Source organism: Lynx rufus, unplaced genomic scaffold, assembly GCF_022079265.1.
Source record: "Lynx rufus isolate CCGP_SWC_20201006 ecotype Redwood Valley unplaced genomic scaffold, mLynRuf1.p SCAF_4, whole genome shotgun sequence".
Lineage (NCBI taxonomy): Eukaryota > Metazoa > Chordata > Mammalia > Carnivora > Felidae > Lynx > Lynx rufus.
The window spans coordinates 122108955-122125249 of record NW_025814856.1 but is presented as its reverse complement, the minus strand read 5'-3'; the positions used below and the strand labels follow the sequence as shown (position 1 = coordinate 122125249).

General features: G+C 42.1%; 1 protein-coding gene across 1 annotated transcript in view; it reads right to left on the bottom strand.

Annotated features, from left to right (window-relative positions):
• PLEKHA8 (pleckstrin homology domain containing A8) overlaps nt 1-14501 on the bottom strand; it is a 62164-nt gene extending 47663 nt beyond the window's left edge. The window contains exon 1 of the mRNA XM_047095772.1: nt 14082-14501. Coding sequence (XP_046951728.1) covers nt 14082-14121 — 40 coding nt within the window. The 5' untranslated portion in view covers nt 14122-14501. The remainder of the gene's footprint in view (nt 1-14081) is intronic.
• Nucleotides 14502-16295: the final 1794 nt, after the last annotated feature.

The window sequence follows — 16295 nt, the reverse complement described above, 5'->3', positions numbered from 1 at the left end:
AATGGTACTGTGTTTGAAATTTCAAGTTCCACTTGTTTATTGTTGGTATATAGGAAGGCAATGAATATGGGCTTTTGCGCATGAACTTTGTATCCTGCAACCTTGCTAACATTTGTTATTAGTTCCACTTTTTTGGTTAGTTGTTTCAGATTGTCTACATAAGTGATGCTACCTGTGAACAAAGACAGTTTTATGTCTTCCTTCCAAATCTGTATGCTTCTAATTTCTTTTTCTTGCCTTACAGGATAAGCAAGGGCTTCCAGTATGATGTTAAAAAGGAGTAGTAAGAGGAGACATCCTTGCTTTATACCTGATTCTAGCGGGAAAGTTTCTAGTTTCTCACAATAAAGTATGATGTTAGCTGTTGGTTTTTGTTTTTGTTTTAGTATTTATTTATTTTCGGGACAGCTCAAGAGGGGGAGGGCTAGAGAGAGAGGGAGACAGAAGATTAATCAGAAGCAGACTCTGCAATGGCAGGCTGACAGCAGTGAGACTGTTGTGGGGTTCGAACTCATGAACCGCAAGATCATGACCTGAGCCAAGTCGGACAATCAACTGAGTCACCCAGGTGCCCCTTAGCTGTGGATTTTTTAAAAATACTCTTTAAAACTTCTCTTCCATTCCTAGTTTCCTGAGTTTTTATCATGAATGGTGATTTGCTTAATGGCTTTTCTGTCTACTGATATGACCATGCGATTTTTCTTTTTTAGTCCATTGATAGAATGGATTACATTGATGAATTTTCAAATGTTGAACCAGCCTTGCACATTTGGGATAAATTCTAATTGGTCATGGTATACAATTCTTTTTATACACTTTTGGATTCAATTTGCTGATATTTTTTTTGAGGATTTTTGCATCTATGTTTGTATATCCTTTCATTTTTAATCTGTATCTTTATATTTAAAGATCTCAAAGGCAGCATATAGTTTGGTCTTGTTTTTCATTCTATCTGACCATCTGTGTCTTTTATCTGTTTAGATCACTTACAGTTAGTTAACAGATTATCAATATAGTTGGAACTAGGGACACTGCTTTATTAATTTTCTGTTTCCTGTTTTGTTTTTGGTTACTTTGTTCCTCCCTTTCCTGACCTTTGGATTATATGACTCCGTTTTATCCACATCTTCTGCTGTATCTCTTAGTATTTGTTCATTAGTTGCTCTAGGGCTTAACAAATAGACATCTAACTTTTCAGCCTACTTAGAAATAATATTTTACTATTTCAAGTAAAATATGCAAACCTAAAACCAAAGAAGTCCTTTATCCTTCTCCTTTTATATTATAGTTACCATATGTATTACATCTACATATAACAACCATCGCCCGATGAGGTTATAATTTTTGCTTCCAACAGTCATACACATATTAAAGAACTTAAAGAGAAGAAAGAGTCTATTACATTTATCTGGATATTTACCACTTTTGTTGCTTTTTTTTTAATCCTGATGTTCTAAGTTTCCTGTGGTATCATTTCCCTTCAGCTTCAAGAACCGTTTTTAACATTTTAATTTTCCTTCGTCTAAGGGTGATTTTATTTTGCCTTAACTCTTAAACTCTGCCTTCTAGCCTCCACATTTGCTGGTAAGAAATCCCAGATACTGAAACTGTTTCCCTATCGTACTGTGTCTTTCTATTCTTGCTGCTTTTGAGGTTTTTTTGTTTTTTTTGTGTTTTAGTTTTCAGCAGTTTCATTATATGTATGGTATATCTTTGAGCTGACACGGCTTGGAGTTTGGTGAGTGTCTTGAATTTGTAAATTAGTAGCTTTTGCCCAATTTGAGAAGTTTTCAGTTAATATTTTTTCAAGACTGTTTTCTTCACCAATGTCTTACTCCTTACCCTTCTCCTTTCTCCAAAGTCTAAATGTTAGACCTTTTGTTCTTGTCTCCGAGGTCCCTGACTCTATGTGCTTTTTTTTTTTTTTTGAGGTACAATTGACATTTAACATCAACAACAGGATTTATGTATATATTGCAAAATGATCACCACAATAAGTTTAGTTAACATCTATTACCACATTGAGTTACAAATTTTTTCTCTTCTAATGAGAACTTTTAAGATTTACTCTCCTAGCAACTTTCAAATATACAACATAGTATTATTAACCATAGTCACTGTGCTGTACGTTATATCCCCAGGACTTATTTGTAAGTAGAAGTTTGTATCCCTAAGGTTTTATTCATTTATTTCCCTTCATTTTTTTCCTTTGTTCTTTAGACTGGATAATTTCTATTGACTTATGTTCAAGTTCACTGATTCTTTCCTGTGTCATTTATATTTTACTGAGCCCATCTACTGAGTGATTTTTTTTTAATATTGATATCATACTTTTTTAGTTCTAAAATCTCCATTTAGTCCTTTTTAGTAGTTTCTATTTCTCTGCTAAGAGTCTGTATCTTTCCATTTGTTTCAAGAGTGTTCACCTTTACCATGGTGGTTGTTAACGTTTTGTCTTCTCTCCCCAGTCGGCTTGCTATAATTTACTTTTCAGAGTTCTCAGGCACTTGAGTAGTTTGTTCAGGTTTTAGTCTCAGTGGGAGACAGACTACAGTGAACTTACTCCATCTTGGCCCAATAACAATACTCTTAAATAGAACTAGTAAGACACCCACTAAATGAAATGTTAACCTCATGCTAGGGTACATCACTCTGCCTATAAACCCATTGTAGTTTCTTCAGAACTTTTGCCAATTAAATATTATGGGAAACCAGAAGTTTACAATCTTATTGCTTAACAGAAAATAAAAACAAGATTAAAAAAAACCCACATTAACACACTGTAAATTTTTAAAAATCCATAATGAAATACTGCTGTTTAGAAATGCAGAAAAACACAAGAAGGGGCTATTTAAATCTCTTATAGAAAATTAAGCCAAAAGTAAAGAAAAAAATGAAGAAAAGGTGCTTCTTCATCAAACATAAGAGGAAAAACTAGTGACCATAATCAAGTGGGAACAGAAGAGAAGAAGCAAAAGGGCTGAATTCGTCTCGAACTTCTTTTGATTTTCATTTCCTTTTCTACAGAATTATAACATGAGTTTAATAGTCTCTTTCAGTTTTCAAAACCTGTAAACCTCTATCTTGATTCAAAGTAACAGGAAACTTAATTCTTTCGCAGCATCTATTTCAAGAGAAATTAACTAGTGTCAAGAAAAATTAAATTTCTTCACAGAATTAACAACCTTTCTGAAGTGGTGAGTCAAGACTTAATTTGTTCACCATAAATTAATGGTTGCTGTGTCCATAACTCATATATATTACATGATGGTCATAATATATCATGTTTTAGATATTTTACAGATACATTAATGGTGTGAAAATCTACCATTTCTAAATTGAAGCAAAGCAGTTACTCAGTCCTGACCGCCACAGTCTTGGTGTTTTCCGTGTCCAGCTATGGGTGCTCAGCCATATTCTACCTCATCAAAACCCTTGCCCGTAGCTCAGCTTCCCCAGAGGAGCTCCAGACAGGACAGTAGATAACAAGGCTGGGGGTTCTTCTGCCAGGTCAGTCATAAGACTTTTGCTGCAGCTGGGAAGGAGGAAGGAAGAGACATCCCTAATAGTAACAGATAATAACCAAGCACTAGCTAAATTACAGGCTTCTTAATTTACCATTAATTAATTCACAAAGCATTTTTTGAGCAGTTATAATTTGCCAGGCTTGGAGATTACGAGAAAAGATGATCCCAGGCTTCAAAGAGTGACAGCCTACTGGGGAGTAAGGCATGCAGATGGTGAGGAGACTATAATTACAATATATTAAATCAAATTCTCTTTAGAACCTTCTGTTGGAGCCTGCTGTAAGTTACCTCTGTCTGTGCTTTGGGCTATCAAACTGGACATTTGTTATATTCATTTGTTCTGGGCAATGCTTCTCATATGTTCCACCATCACCTTACTCAAGAAAATAGGAAATGTTGTTTGTCCAAGTTCAGACTCATGACATCTAGATGTGTCATATTGAGCATGTCACTTAATTCCTCTGGGCATTACTTTCCAATTTACAAACAGACAGACGGATGAAACTGAGTACCTAACGTTTAACACATCATCTTCCTTCTGATTATAATGTCACTCTTAACAAACCCAGCAACCTCTCACTACCCCAGCTCCAAACCTGAGGGTCACTTTCTGCCCCATCCCTCCAGGTCAGTCACTAAGTCTTGTCCAATCACACTCTTCTCCACTCTTGCCTTCACCGTTACACCATGCCCATGTTGAGGCGTCTGGTGTAAAATCATGGGAAGGACAAAAGCCAGGCAGACCTGGCTCAAGGTTTATTTGTTGTGTGATTCGAAGTCAATTATTTATCTTACGAGCCTTGGTTTATTCATCTGTGAAATGGAGGATACTGCCTCCCTCCTCCCCTTCCATCATCATTGTGTTCCCGTTATTTCAGTGTTTTCTCCTCCCTTATCATGTTTTAGCCAGCTGAATCTTCCTTATGTACTGTTTTTACCTGTTCTTTCTTCCTATTCAGAAATCCCAAGTGACTCCTCACCAATTCAAAACTCTCAGGCTTGGCTTGGCTTGGCTTGGTAATCTAATCCTATCCCATGGGGCGTCTGGGTGGCTCACTCAGTTAAGCATCCAACTTTGGCTCAGGTCATGCTCTCACAGTTTGTGAGTTTGAGCCCCACATCAGGCTTGGTGCTGACGGCTCAGAGCCTGGAGCCTGCTTCATATTCTGTGTCTCCCTCTCTCTGCCCCTCCCCTGCTCACACTGTGTTTCTCGCTCTCTCTCTCAAAAAAACAAATAAACATTAAAAAAAGCAAAAAGATATTTGTGATGTCAACCTGGATGACCAAAGACTTTAACATTCCAGCCTGTCAGGGATGCCCCAGATTTGCCTTTAAAATTCCAAGACTCCAGAGGATGATAGGTAAGAGCTAACCCCCTACACCTAGGGACCAGCTACATGCAGTGTAGCTCTTCTGAGCTTTGTCAAGCCATAGCCTTGAAGCAACCATGTAAAGGCTTAAGGGACAAAATCATGAATTTAGCCGAATTTAGAAAGGCACTTTTCATAGTTAAGAAGGACAGCCACAAGCCTATTATCTCCTTGAGAACAGGGATCATGTCTTACTCAAAACAGTATCCCTAATATCCACACAGGGTATAGTAAGAGTTGATGCTAGTGTTCCATCCATTCTCAGTGAATGAATGACTGACGGGGAGCTATTAGACTGTGTTAAAAGTAGACTGTTGAAACCTTTCCTCTGGTATTTAAAAATCAAGACAGAGCCATCCTTGTCTTGGACTATACAGGAACAATTCTACCTAAAGGAGTAGATTCTCAAGCAAATGATATTTTGCTTCCTTTGATGTAACACGAATACTGAGAAAGGTCAGCCCTCTCTCTGGCTAACTCTAAGTTACCCACTTTTCCATCTCTTCTGCTACTGTCACACCCTCCACCAGCCAACTTGAAAATGGATCCAGGGAGAGAAATGCCCAAGCATCACAGTATTTTTTGGACCTCCCTGTTGTCTATTCATTTGTTTTCTGTCCAGCAAAGCTCCGATGCCTACTTTCTTACCTGTTCCAAATCTATTCCTAATGGAGTTTAACTGGGCTTTTGCTCAATTCTAAACAATATGAAAGTAATAGTAACAGGAAATGGTAAAGATTGAACACTGAGAGGGGCGCCTGGGTGGCTCAGTCAGTTAAGCGGCTGACTTCGGCTCAGGTCACGATCTCACGGTCCGTGAGTTGGAGCCCCGCATCGGGCTCTGTGCTGACAGCTCAGACCCTGGAGCCTGTTTCAGATTCTGTGTCTCCCTCTCTCTCTGCCCCTCCCCTGTTCATGCTCTGTCTCTCTCTGTCTCAAAAATAAATAAACATTAAAAAAAAAATTAAAAAAAAAAAAAGATTGAACACTGAGAGTACAGTCTGTCTAAGAACAATGGTCCTCAGGCCTCCTGTCCACAGACCACATCAATGACCTGAGACCATGGTCACTCCTAACATCTCCAACCACATCACACATCAGAATTAATGGAAAGACTGGTGCTGCTTTTGAGGGAGTGCCAATAAGGCAACGGTCTAATATCTCTTATGTTCCTTAACAAATTATTAATTTTTGCTAGAGGCAACATTACAGTGGTACACAGAATTATGTGATCTGTAATCAGCATTCATTCAAAACAATGACTGTCATAGGACTACAGAGTCAATTCCAAGATTCTGATGGCTCATTGGAGTATTTTCCTTTATAGATTATATCACTCCAACTTCCAAAAGGAGGATTTAAAAAATTCAGGTTAGGGGCACCTAGGTGGCTCAGTTGGTTAAGCGTCTGAATCTTGATAGCCACTCAGGTCATGATCTCACTCACGGTTTGTGGGTTCAAGCACAGGCCTATCAGCACAGAGCCTGCTTGGGATTCTCTCTCCCCTTCTCTCTCTGCCCCTCCCCTGCTCATGCTTATTCTCACTCTCAAAATAAATAAACATAAAAAAAAAGAATTCAGAATACATACACTTTCAGAACCAATGAGGAGACTCAATTTGCATACAGACAAAACCAACAACTGAATTTTTCTGGCATCATTAATCAAAACAGTTGTCCAAATAATCTAACAGTAAGTGAACTATGTACTAGACAGGTTCATATATGTTATCCATTTCATCTTTGTAAAAAACGTAGTATGGCTATTATTCTTGCTGTCATCTTAAAACTGAGGCTCAGGGACGGGGGCGCCTGGGTGGCACAGTCGGTTAAGCATCTGACTTCAGCCAGGTCACGATTTCGCGGTCCGTGAGTTCGAGCCCCGCATCAGGCTCTGGGCTGATGGCTCAGAGCCTGGAGCCTGTTTCCAATTCTGTGTCTCCCTCTCTCTCTGCCCCTCCCCCGTTCATGCTCTGTCTCTCTCTGTCCCAAAAATAAATAAACGTTGAAAAAAAATTACAAAAAAAAAACAAAACAAAAAACTGAGGCTCAGGGAGATTAAGTAACTTGCTCAAGGTGTCAGCATTAGTAAGTAGCAGAGCAGAACTTTCAACTCAGGGCTTACAGACTTCAACCATTTTCATTTAAAGCATTTGAATATACTGGCCCATGGCCCTGTCACTGAAATCATGAATAAAGAGTTGAACATTGGATATGGCAAAGAATGTAAACAATGAAGGTGACCCTTAACTCACATCATACACAAAAATTAGTTTATTTATTTATTATTATGTTTTATTTTATATTTGAGAGACAGAGAGAGAGAGAGAAAGAGCATGAGCAGGGGAGGGGCACAGAGAGGGAGACACAGAATCTGAAGCAGGCTCCAGGCTCCGAGCTGTCAGCACAGAGCCCGATGCAGGGATCGAACTCACGAGCAGTGAGATCATGACCTGAGCTGAAGTCAGACGTTTAACCGACTGAGCCACCCAGGCGTCCCACAAAAATTAGTTTAAAATGGACCACCGACATAAATGTAGGAGCTCAAACTAAAAACTCAGGAAGAAAACAGGCGTAAATCTTTATAACTTTGTGTTAAGTTAGACAATAGTTTCCTAAGAATGAAACTAAAAGCACAAGCGATAAAAGAAAAAAAAATCAATAAACTGGACACCAAAATTAAAAACTTCTGTGCTACAAATGAGACCATCAAAAAAGTAAAAGGTAATCTACAGAACAAGAACAATATTTGCAAATCATATATTAGATAAGGAACCTGTATCCAGAATAAAGAATTATAATTCCATAATGAAAAAAGAGCTCAAACAACAAGTAGGCAAAGGCTGTAAATAGACATTTCTCCAAAGATACATGAATGGTTCATAAGCACATGAAAGGATGACCAATATCATCAGTCATCAGAGAAATATAAATCAAAACCACAAGGAGATAACACTTCACACTCACTGGAATGGATATAAGAAAAAAGACAGATAATACTGAGTGTTGGTGAGAATGTGAAGAAATTCTTTCATTACTGATAAGATTGTAACATGGTGCAGCCAGTTTGGAGAAGTTTGGTTGTGTGGTGTTTTTGTTGTTGTTGTCGTTGTTTAAGTTTATTTAAGTAATCTCTACACCCAACATGGGGCTTGAACTCACAACCCTGAGATCAAGATCTGAGCTGAGATCAACAGTTGGATGCTTAATTGACCAAGCCACCCAGGTGTCCCAATTCCCCCTAAACTGTTAAACAAAAAGAGTTACCATACAACCCAGTAATTCCCCTCCTAGGTTTATATTCAAGAGAAATGAAAACATGTCCACACAAAAACCCGACACAAATATTCACAGCACCATTACTCATAATAACCAAAAAAATGGAGCAACTCAAATTTCCAATTGATGAATGGATACACAAAATATGGTATATCCATACAATGGAGTATTATTTGCAATAAAAAGAAATGAAGTACTGATAGATGCTATACATTCATGAACCCCAAAAAACATTATGCCAGGTAAAAGAAGCCAGTCACAAAAGAACACATAAAATGTATGATTCCCTTTATATGAAATGTCTAGAATAGGCAAGTTTACACAGACAGAAGATTAGTGGTTGTCAAGGGTAAGAGTGGGGTGGGGTGGGAGTGAATGCTAACTGGGTTTCATTTGGGGATAATGCAAATATTTTTAAATTGTGGCGATGACTGCACACTAAAAACTACTAACCAGTATACTTTAAATGGTGAAATTTATGATGGGTGAATTATTATCTCAATAAAGATGTTAAAACAACAACAAAAAATGCTGATCAGTGGTTACGAGACCATGAGAATCTTGCTCTGGATCACTCACATTCCAGATGTCCTTTTTACACAGCACAAACGTATACGGGCAAGAGTCACCTTCCTAAACCTGCGTTGGGGGGCAGTAAGCAAAATTATCGCACCTCCCCAGACAACCATCTGGTCAGCATGATGCAAGCTTTTGTTATTTCTGGAATGCAGTACTGCAATGTGTTGTGCCCTAACCTGCTGGCCAGGCCCACGAAGCCTGCAGCTGGATAGAGCTCAGGGCAGCAGCCCTCCCGCTTGCCGCACGGGCAGGAAAGGGACCTAAAATGGCAAAGTAGAAAGCTCACAGCACAGTTCAGAAAATTTCCTTGTGACAAAACACAGGCACAACACTGAGCAAAGTCTTCCTCACTCCTGAACTCCTCCCTTCCTCCTACCCCCAAATGGAGTCTGCTATTCTAGGTCAACATATTTTAAATATAGGTGCATTATGAATCAGCTAGAATTATATAATGATCAAGCAGGAAGGACCTTTCAAGGTATTATGTAATGGAGCAATGACTCCGGAGCCACTTACTAACTGTGTGACCTTGGGCCAGTTCCTTGACCTTTCTGTGTCTCAGTATCTTCATCTGGAAAATGGATGTGAAGATTAAATGAGTTAATACTCGTAAAATGTTTAGAATAGTGCCTAGAACGTCGCAAAATCTTTTACTATTTTTATAATTATTGACTGGTAAAGCTCATCATTTTTATGGAGGAAGACGTTAAGCTCAGAATGGTAAAGTGAGTCTGAAGCTTGCAGCGGCAGAGCTGGTATCAGATTTTAGGTCTCTTTAATGCCTCAACTATGGTTCTACTATTAATTTACAACCGAGCAGGTATAATATTCCTTGACCAACTTTTAGGGCTTGAAAGATATGAATAACAAACATACAATGCCTAGCTCTACATTTCACACAATATAGGGATTTGTGAAATGTTTGATCCATATTTCCTTTTCATTCCAGGTTTAATCCTCTAATGTCTAAAGAGAAGGTGTGACGCTAAATTCCAGAATGTCTAGTGTTCTGATGTTTAAAAAGTGGGATGGCTCAGGGCTGTTAAAGAAAATACACGTAAGTTTTCTCTCTCTCTTTTTTCATTTTCCTTTTAAGGAGCACAGGGTACCTGCATATGCCTAGTGTATTAGGAAAAGAGACTGTTTCTATTTCTCTATTTTAGTACTATACTCATGCAAGCAATTTAAATGCTATTCTCTGGGTTTGATGATGTTTCCAACTTTCAGTAAATGATACCTACCGGTTGATTAAAGAGGCAAGAGAAACTCACAAAATAACTACAGTATTTGGCAAAGTACAATAAATGCAAACAAAGTAAGTGTTTAAACACTCTCATCATTTCTCTCTCTTTCATATACTCCTACCACCCCATGGTGTTTACACCATGCATAAGAGATAGGCAGGGGCCTTTGAAGCTTCTTATCCACCCCTGCAGCCTTGTTGGAGCCTCACACTAAGCTCTGCAGCCTTTCAGGTCTTCTTTCCTTTCCTCACTCACTCGCCTCTGTCCTGCTTCACGGCCTTCATACCGACATTCCCTGTAGCTAAAAAGTTCTTCCTCACAGCCTCCAAATGCACCTCTGCCTTGGCCTCACCAACTAGCTAGCTTCTATTTATCCTTCAGGTTCTGCTTAAATCTTTTCTTCAGAGAAGCCTCCCCCAGTGACCCAAACTAGCTTCTCTTCTTCCCTTCTCCCCAACTCACACACACTTGGAACCCGCTTCTAAGTACTTCCAATAAACGTCTTTCTCCCCCATCAGACTGTAAGCTCAAGAAAGGAAGGGACTGTGTCTGTCTTGTTCAGTGTTGCTTGCCCTGTGCCTAACATAAGAGTAGGTAACAACACAGTAGATGGCAAATGAAATTAACAATATCCTCCAAGCATTAAAAGGATCAGCTAACAAACTGATTTCCTAACTTCTCTACTCAGATTTGACAAAAGGCTTCCCATATCAAGCTGTGGGCATGACAAAATTACACAAACAGATATGACCATTTAGAGAAAAATTCACAATGAACAAAAACTGTGGCTGGGATATCTGTTTTAATGTTTATCTATTTTTGAGAGAGATAGAGAGAGACAGAGTGTGAGCGAGAGAGGGGCAAAGAGAGAGGGGGACACAGAATCTGAAGCAGGCTCCAGGCTCTGGGCTGTCAGCACAGAGCCTGACGGGGGCTCAAACTCACGACCGTGAGATCATGACCTGAGCCAAAGTCGGAGGCTCAACCGACTGACCATCCAGGTGCCCCTGGGATATCTATTTTAAAATTACTGTGTGCAAAACCCTAAGGAAAAACATTACTTTTTTAAAAAAGTTTATTTATTTTGAGAGAGAAAGAGAGAAAGAGCACAGGGGAGGGGCAGAGAGGGAGGAAAGAATCCCAAGCAGGTTCCATGTTGTTAGTGAGAGCCTGATGTGGGGCTTGAACCCACAAACGTGAGATCATGACCTGAGATGAAAGCAAGAGTCAGACGTTGGGGTGCCTGGGTGGCTCAGTTGGTTGAGCATCCAACTTCAGCTCAGGTCATGATCTCACGTTTGTGGGTTCAAGCCCCATATCGGGCCCTCTGCTGACCGCTTAGAGCCTGGAGCCTGCTTTGGATTCTGTGTCTTCCTCTCTCTCTGCCTCTCTCCTGCCTGTCCTCTGTCTCTCAAAAAACAAAATAAAATGTTAAAAACAATAAATAAAAGAGTTGGACACTTAACCGACTGAGCCACCCAGGCAACCCGAAAACATGTTACTTTTAGGGGCGCTTGGTGGCTCAGTCGGTTAAGCGTCTGATTTCAGTTCAGGTCACAATCTCACGGTACATGAGTTCAAGCCCCACGTCGGGCTCTGTGCTGACAGCTCACAGCCTGGAGCCTGCTTCAGATTCTGTATCTCTCTCTCTCTCTGCCCCTCCCTTGCTTATGCTCTGTTTCTGTCTCTCAAAAATAAACATAAAAAAATTTTTTTTTAATGTAACTTTTAAAAACAAGCATCAGAAGAAGAAAAAGTAGTAATGTCTTCATCAAAGCTTGTCATTAACAGTCACACTATGTTCTTTTGGGAAACTATCTCACATAGGAGCGTGGAAGAAACGAGAATGCATTTGTTCCTCCTAGGCTATACCATTTCGTTCCAAAGTAAATTTATCTCCTGATGAAAGACAGTGTGCTAAAAAATAATTCTAAGTATATCCAGTAAAAGTACCCGGTGGTGTGATGGGCTTCTATGAACACTATGCCCACAATGAGGTGGCATGTAGGTCAAGGGAACAAGCAGCATGATACAAGGACAGCTGCCTCTGGCAATGGCTCCAGGCTCCCGTTTTTAGGGCTTCCACCCTGGCACCAATCGCAGAATTAACTTCTCTTACTTGGGGCAGAAAAAAGGAGACTCTTTTCCAACTAGACAGATGGTACAGGCATCACATGATAAAGATTCCAAAAGATCCTTCTAGAGAAATTTTGCTGTATTGAAGAATACATAACAACAGTCGGGGAAAAAAAAACAACCAGGAAGCAGGTACTATACACACAGACTAAACTTTCTATATAAAGGAGGATGAGAGTAAGAAAAGTGAGGAAAAAAAAAAAGGGCAGGGGAGGGGGATGGAAGAAAAGAAGGAAGAGTGTTCAGGATGAAAGAAAAAAGTTAAAAAGCATGTGTAATGGAAAGGGGTGAAAGACCAGGCACTAAATTTTACTCAAGGAGTTAAGATCCATATATCTCAGAACTTGGAGATACCTGAAAGACAAATTACCTGATCAAGCATGCTCCCTTTAGATTAGTAAAGTGTTAATGAGCCTTGGACATTCACCAAAGCCCAGCCACGAGTTACCCACATCTAATTGAACCATTTGACATCAAAGGAAGTCCTCAAAAGCCAAGGCCAGGTCTTCTAAAACACCTTTCTTCACTCAGTCTTTACTAATGAATATCAGAAAAATAAACAACTCACCTCTAACCACAGTCTGCAAAAGGAAGAGATTCTGGGTACAGCCAACAGGTGCACTTTTGGCTGTGCTGTGTAACCTCATCAAAGTCAATATGCCAACTGATCCTCAAAGACACATGAGTCCTTAAACTACCCTAGAGCATCACCACACTAAAACATTTAAAAAATTGTCCAGTCCTGGGGCGCCTGGGTGGCTCAGTCGGTTGAGCGGCCAACTTCGGTTCAGGTCATGATCTCACAGTTCATTAGTTGGAGACTGCATCCGGCTGTGTGCTGACAGCTCTTAGACTAGAGCCTGTTTCGGATTCTGTGTCTCCCTCTCTCTCTCTGCCCCTCCCCTGCTTGAGCTCTCTCTCTCTCTCTCTCTCTCTCAAAAATAAATAAACATTAATGAATTTTTTTTTAACTGTCCTGTTCTATCAAAGGCTGGGAAAATATATCTCTCCCACTATAAGAGATACTGGGAATACCTCTGGTTTCAAATACACTGCTTTTAAAATTAAAAGTGCCCAGCTCTTTTTCCATAATAAAGTTTAATTCCAAAATGGTGCCTAACACAGTTGCTAGCATGCAGAAGGCTTTTACTAAATACTGGTTGCAAAAACGAAAATATGCTTGTTCTGAATCATATTCACGGTTGGAGAATAGTTACGACCTTACAAGATATGAAGGAAGGTACTTCCACACATTGGAAAGGGGGCAGAGTATATTTTTAAGCCATTCTGCTCAGCAGTGCAACAAAACAGTTGCTACCGTTTCACTTTGTGGGAATTTCTGGGTCTGTAAAACAAAAAGACCGCTCAAGTGAGACAAGCAAAAACCGTGTACATACTTTGGAGCTTTGAACTATTGAGATGGAATTCTGGTATCTTGGTCCGCACGCAGATGACTCCGAAAGTGACAAAGGGAAAGTGTTTGCACTGGGGACTTTGTTTGAAAAAGGACCTTTCACCTCTGGAATTCCAAGTCACCTCTAGCATTCATAGGAAACCTTCCAACCTCTCTGCTGGGCGGGCGAGACCAGCTCCTTCGCCAGAATTCGATAGGCTCCCAGAAGACCCCCACTGCGGGAGTCAGCGCCTCCTTCCCGCTGACGCCGAGGGCATCGAGGCTTTCCAGTCACCCCAAACCTCTGTATTTTGTAGCTTTCCTTGAAGCGAAAGGGCAGTTATGGGCCTCACCCAGCCCCAGCAGAGGACTGTGTCCTTACAGCATGGGTGACACGGCCCCGTGAGAACGGCTTTGGGCAAGTATCCCCGACCCGTGCAGGCCTCTCCGGTTTCACTAGGGGCCGTGACCCCGACCCCCGGGGACGCGCGTCCGACGCCGCCCTCCCGCCGCTCAAACAAAGGACCCGGCGCCTGGCGCGCCCCCCACTCACCGCTCAGATAGTTGGTCCACTTGTACAGCACCCCCTCCATGTCGCCCGCGGCCCCTTGGCCCCCGCCGCGCCGGGGCCGTTTCCCTTCGCCCGCCGGCCCCCTCACTGCCCCAGGCCCCAGGAGGCGAGGAGCACCGGCAGCAGGGCCATCGCCCAGAGCTGCCGAGCCGCCGACTCCCGGCGCCCGGGCCCGGTGCGGGGACACCCGGCCAGCCTCACATCCTCGGCCCGGGGGCGGGGTCACTGCGGCGGCCTCGGCACGTGAGGACGCGGCCGGCCAGGGCCCCCGTGCGGTGGAGCGGCGCGCTGTTCACAGGGAGGCGAAGGCACTGGGTGGGCCCGAGTGGTGGCTGCAGCCTCCAAGGGGCCACTGTAGCGAGGGAACCGGTGGCTGGCGGTGCCACAGCGCGCTACCTGAATCCTCGACGCGCCGGGCCCGGGGCCCGCTCGCGCATGCCTAATGCGCCGCTCGCGCGCACATTCCCAAGGTCCACTCCGGGGTTTGGCTGCGACTGCGGCGGCGGCGGGGTGACGTAGCGGGAATTGCAGGCAGGGAAATTGAGTCCTAGGAAGTGGGCTTGAGAGTAGGCGACCTATGAGACGATGCGGGACACAGTCCAGACTTAATGGTACCGTAGGTGGGGCCGTACCCACCTCTGGATGTTTGAGGGTCAGTGTGGCCCCTTAGGGTGCCTCCTGTGTTATAGCCCCCAGGGTCCAAATCTTGTTTCAAGGCTAATTGATGCCAGAAAATCAAGGCAGCTAGCAATAGAGCGTACGGAGTTGACGGGAATTTCACGATAGAATACAGTGTGGCTAGTAAGCATGTTTAAACTCTAAGGCCTAGCTATTGGAAGTGCGGTCCATGGACAGCAGAATTAGCATCACCTAGGAGCTAGTCAAAATTGCAGGAACTCACGGCGAGCCCAGGCCTCCTGAGTTGAAATCTGCATTTTAACAGATACTCTAGAGGATTCCTAAGCATATTAAAATGTGAGAAAGTACTGTGCCAAGGATGTTTGACCAGGGAAAATGTTAGCGATAGATTAAGTGGAAAGAGCATGTTATGAAAGAAAGTGTACAATCTGATCTAATTTCTTTTAAGCCTATGTCACAGAAGCATGAACCAAAATGTTAAGATGATTATTTGTAGATGGTGGAGCTATAGGCGATCTCTTTTTCTCTTTTTCTTTGGCATAAGATTGCCAGATTTAGCAAAAATACAGAACAACGGATTCGTTGTTTATCTGAAATTCATGTTTAATTCGGCTCTTTTATTTTAACTGGAAAACCTACTTTCGTGCTTTCCAGTTTCTTCCAAATCGACTGTAATGAACATGTGTGTTGCTTTTGAAATTAGGCGAAAAATGTAAAGCTAATAATTTTAAGCTAAGATAAGCCAGTGTAACTCGTAACTGTGATTACTGTTTCTTCTTTGAAGTGGAGGTCTGCACGTCCGTCTCCTCGATAGAAGCTATTATTTACCTTCTACATTAAAGTCACTAAGAGATAAACTGTTAGCAGCCATAACATTATGCGGTGTTGTAGAATGAATCAGAAGACCGGGTTTGAAGGCGGAGCTCAAATGCTTTGGGGCTGAACAATTTTAAGCAGGACCCTTAACCTCTCCTTGCCCAGATACATTTATCATTTAAATAGGATTAAAGAACCTGCCTTACTGGCAGTGTAGTGAGGTTTACGCAACGGGAATGCGCTTTGCGAACCCTACAGAAATATTTAAGCCTTTATCGTTTATACTGTAAGTTAAGTAACAATACAGGATTGTGGACTCCTAGGGGCGGGGAGTAACCTCTCAGAGTGCGCAAGAGTAAACAGGCCTTTCCGGATACCGCTACCTTTTCACTTAGCCTGGGGGCTCAGCACGCTCAGCCGGGGAACTTCACAGCTGTAAATCTGCTGGAGGAGTTTCCGGTTAGCTGCGTTCCCCAGGGATCTCCCAAAGTCCAAGGTTGTGGAATTCTTTAATCCGCCTTTCTCTAGGACCCCTCCCTGTGCTTCGCGGCCTGACCAAGTCCTGGCTCCGCCCAGCTGTAATTATTGCAGCATCATTGGCTTGGGAGGCTCCGGCGGACTGCACTGCTAGCCAATGGGGAGCCATCGTTCCCAAGAGCCAACCTGTGAGAGCCAGTCAGGCCCGGGTTTGGGGTTTAACGCTTTAGAGGCGGGTTCGCATTACGTGGGAAAGTTGTCGTA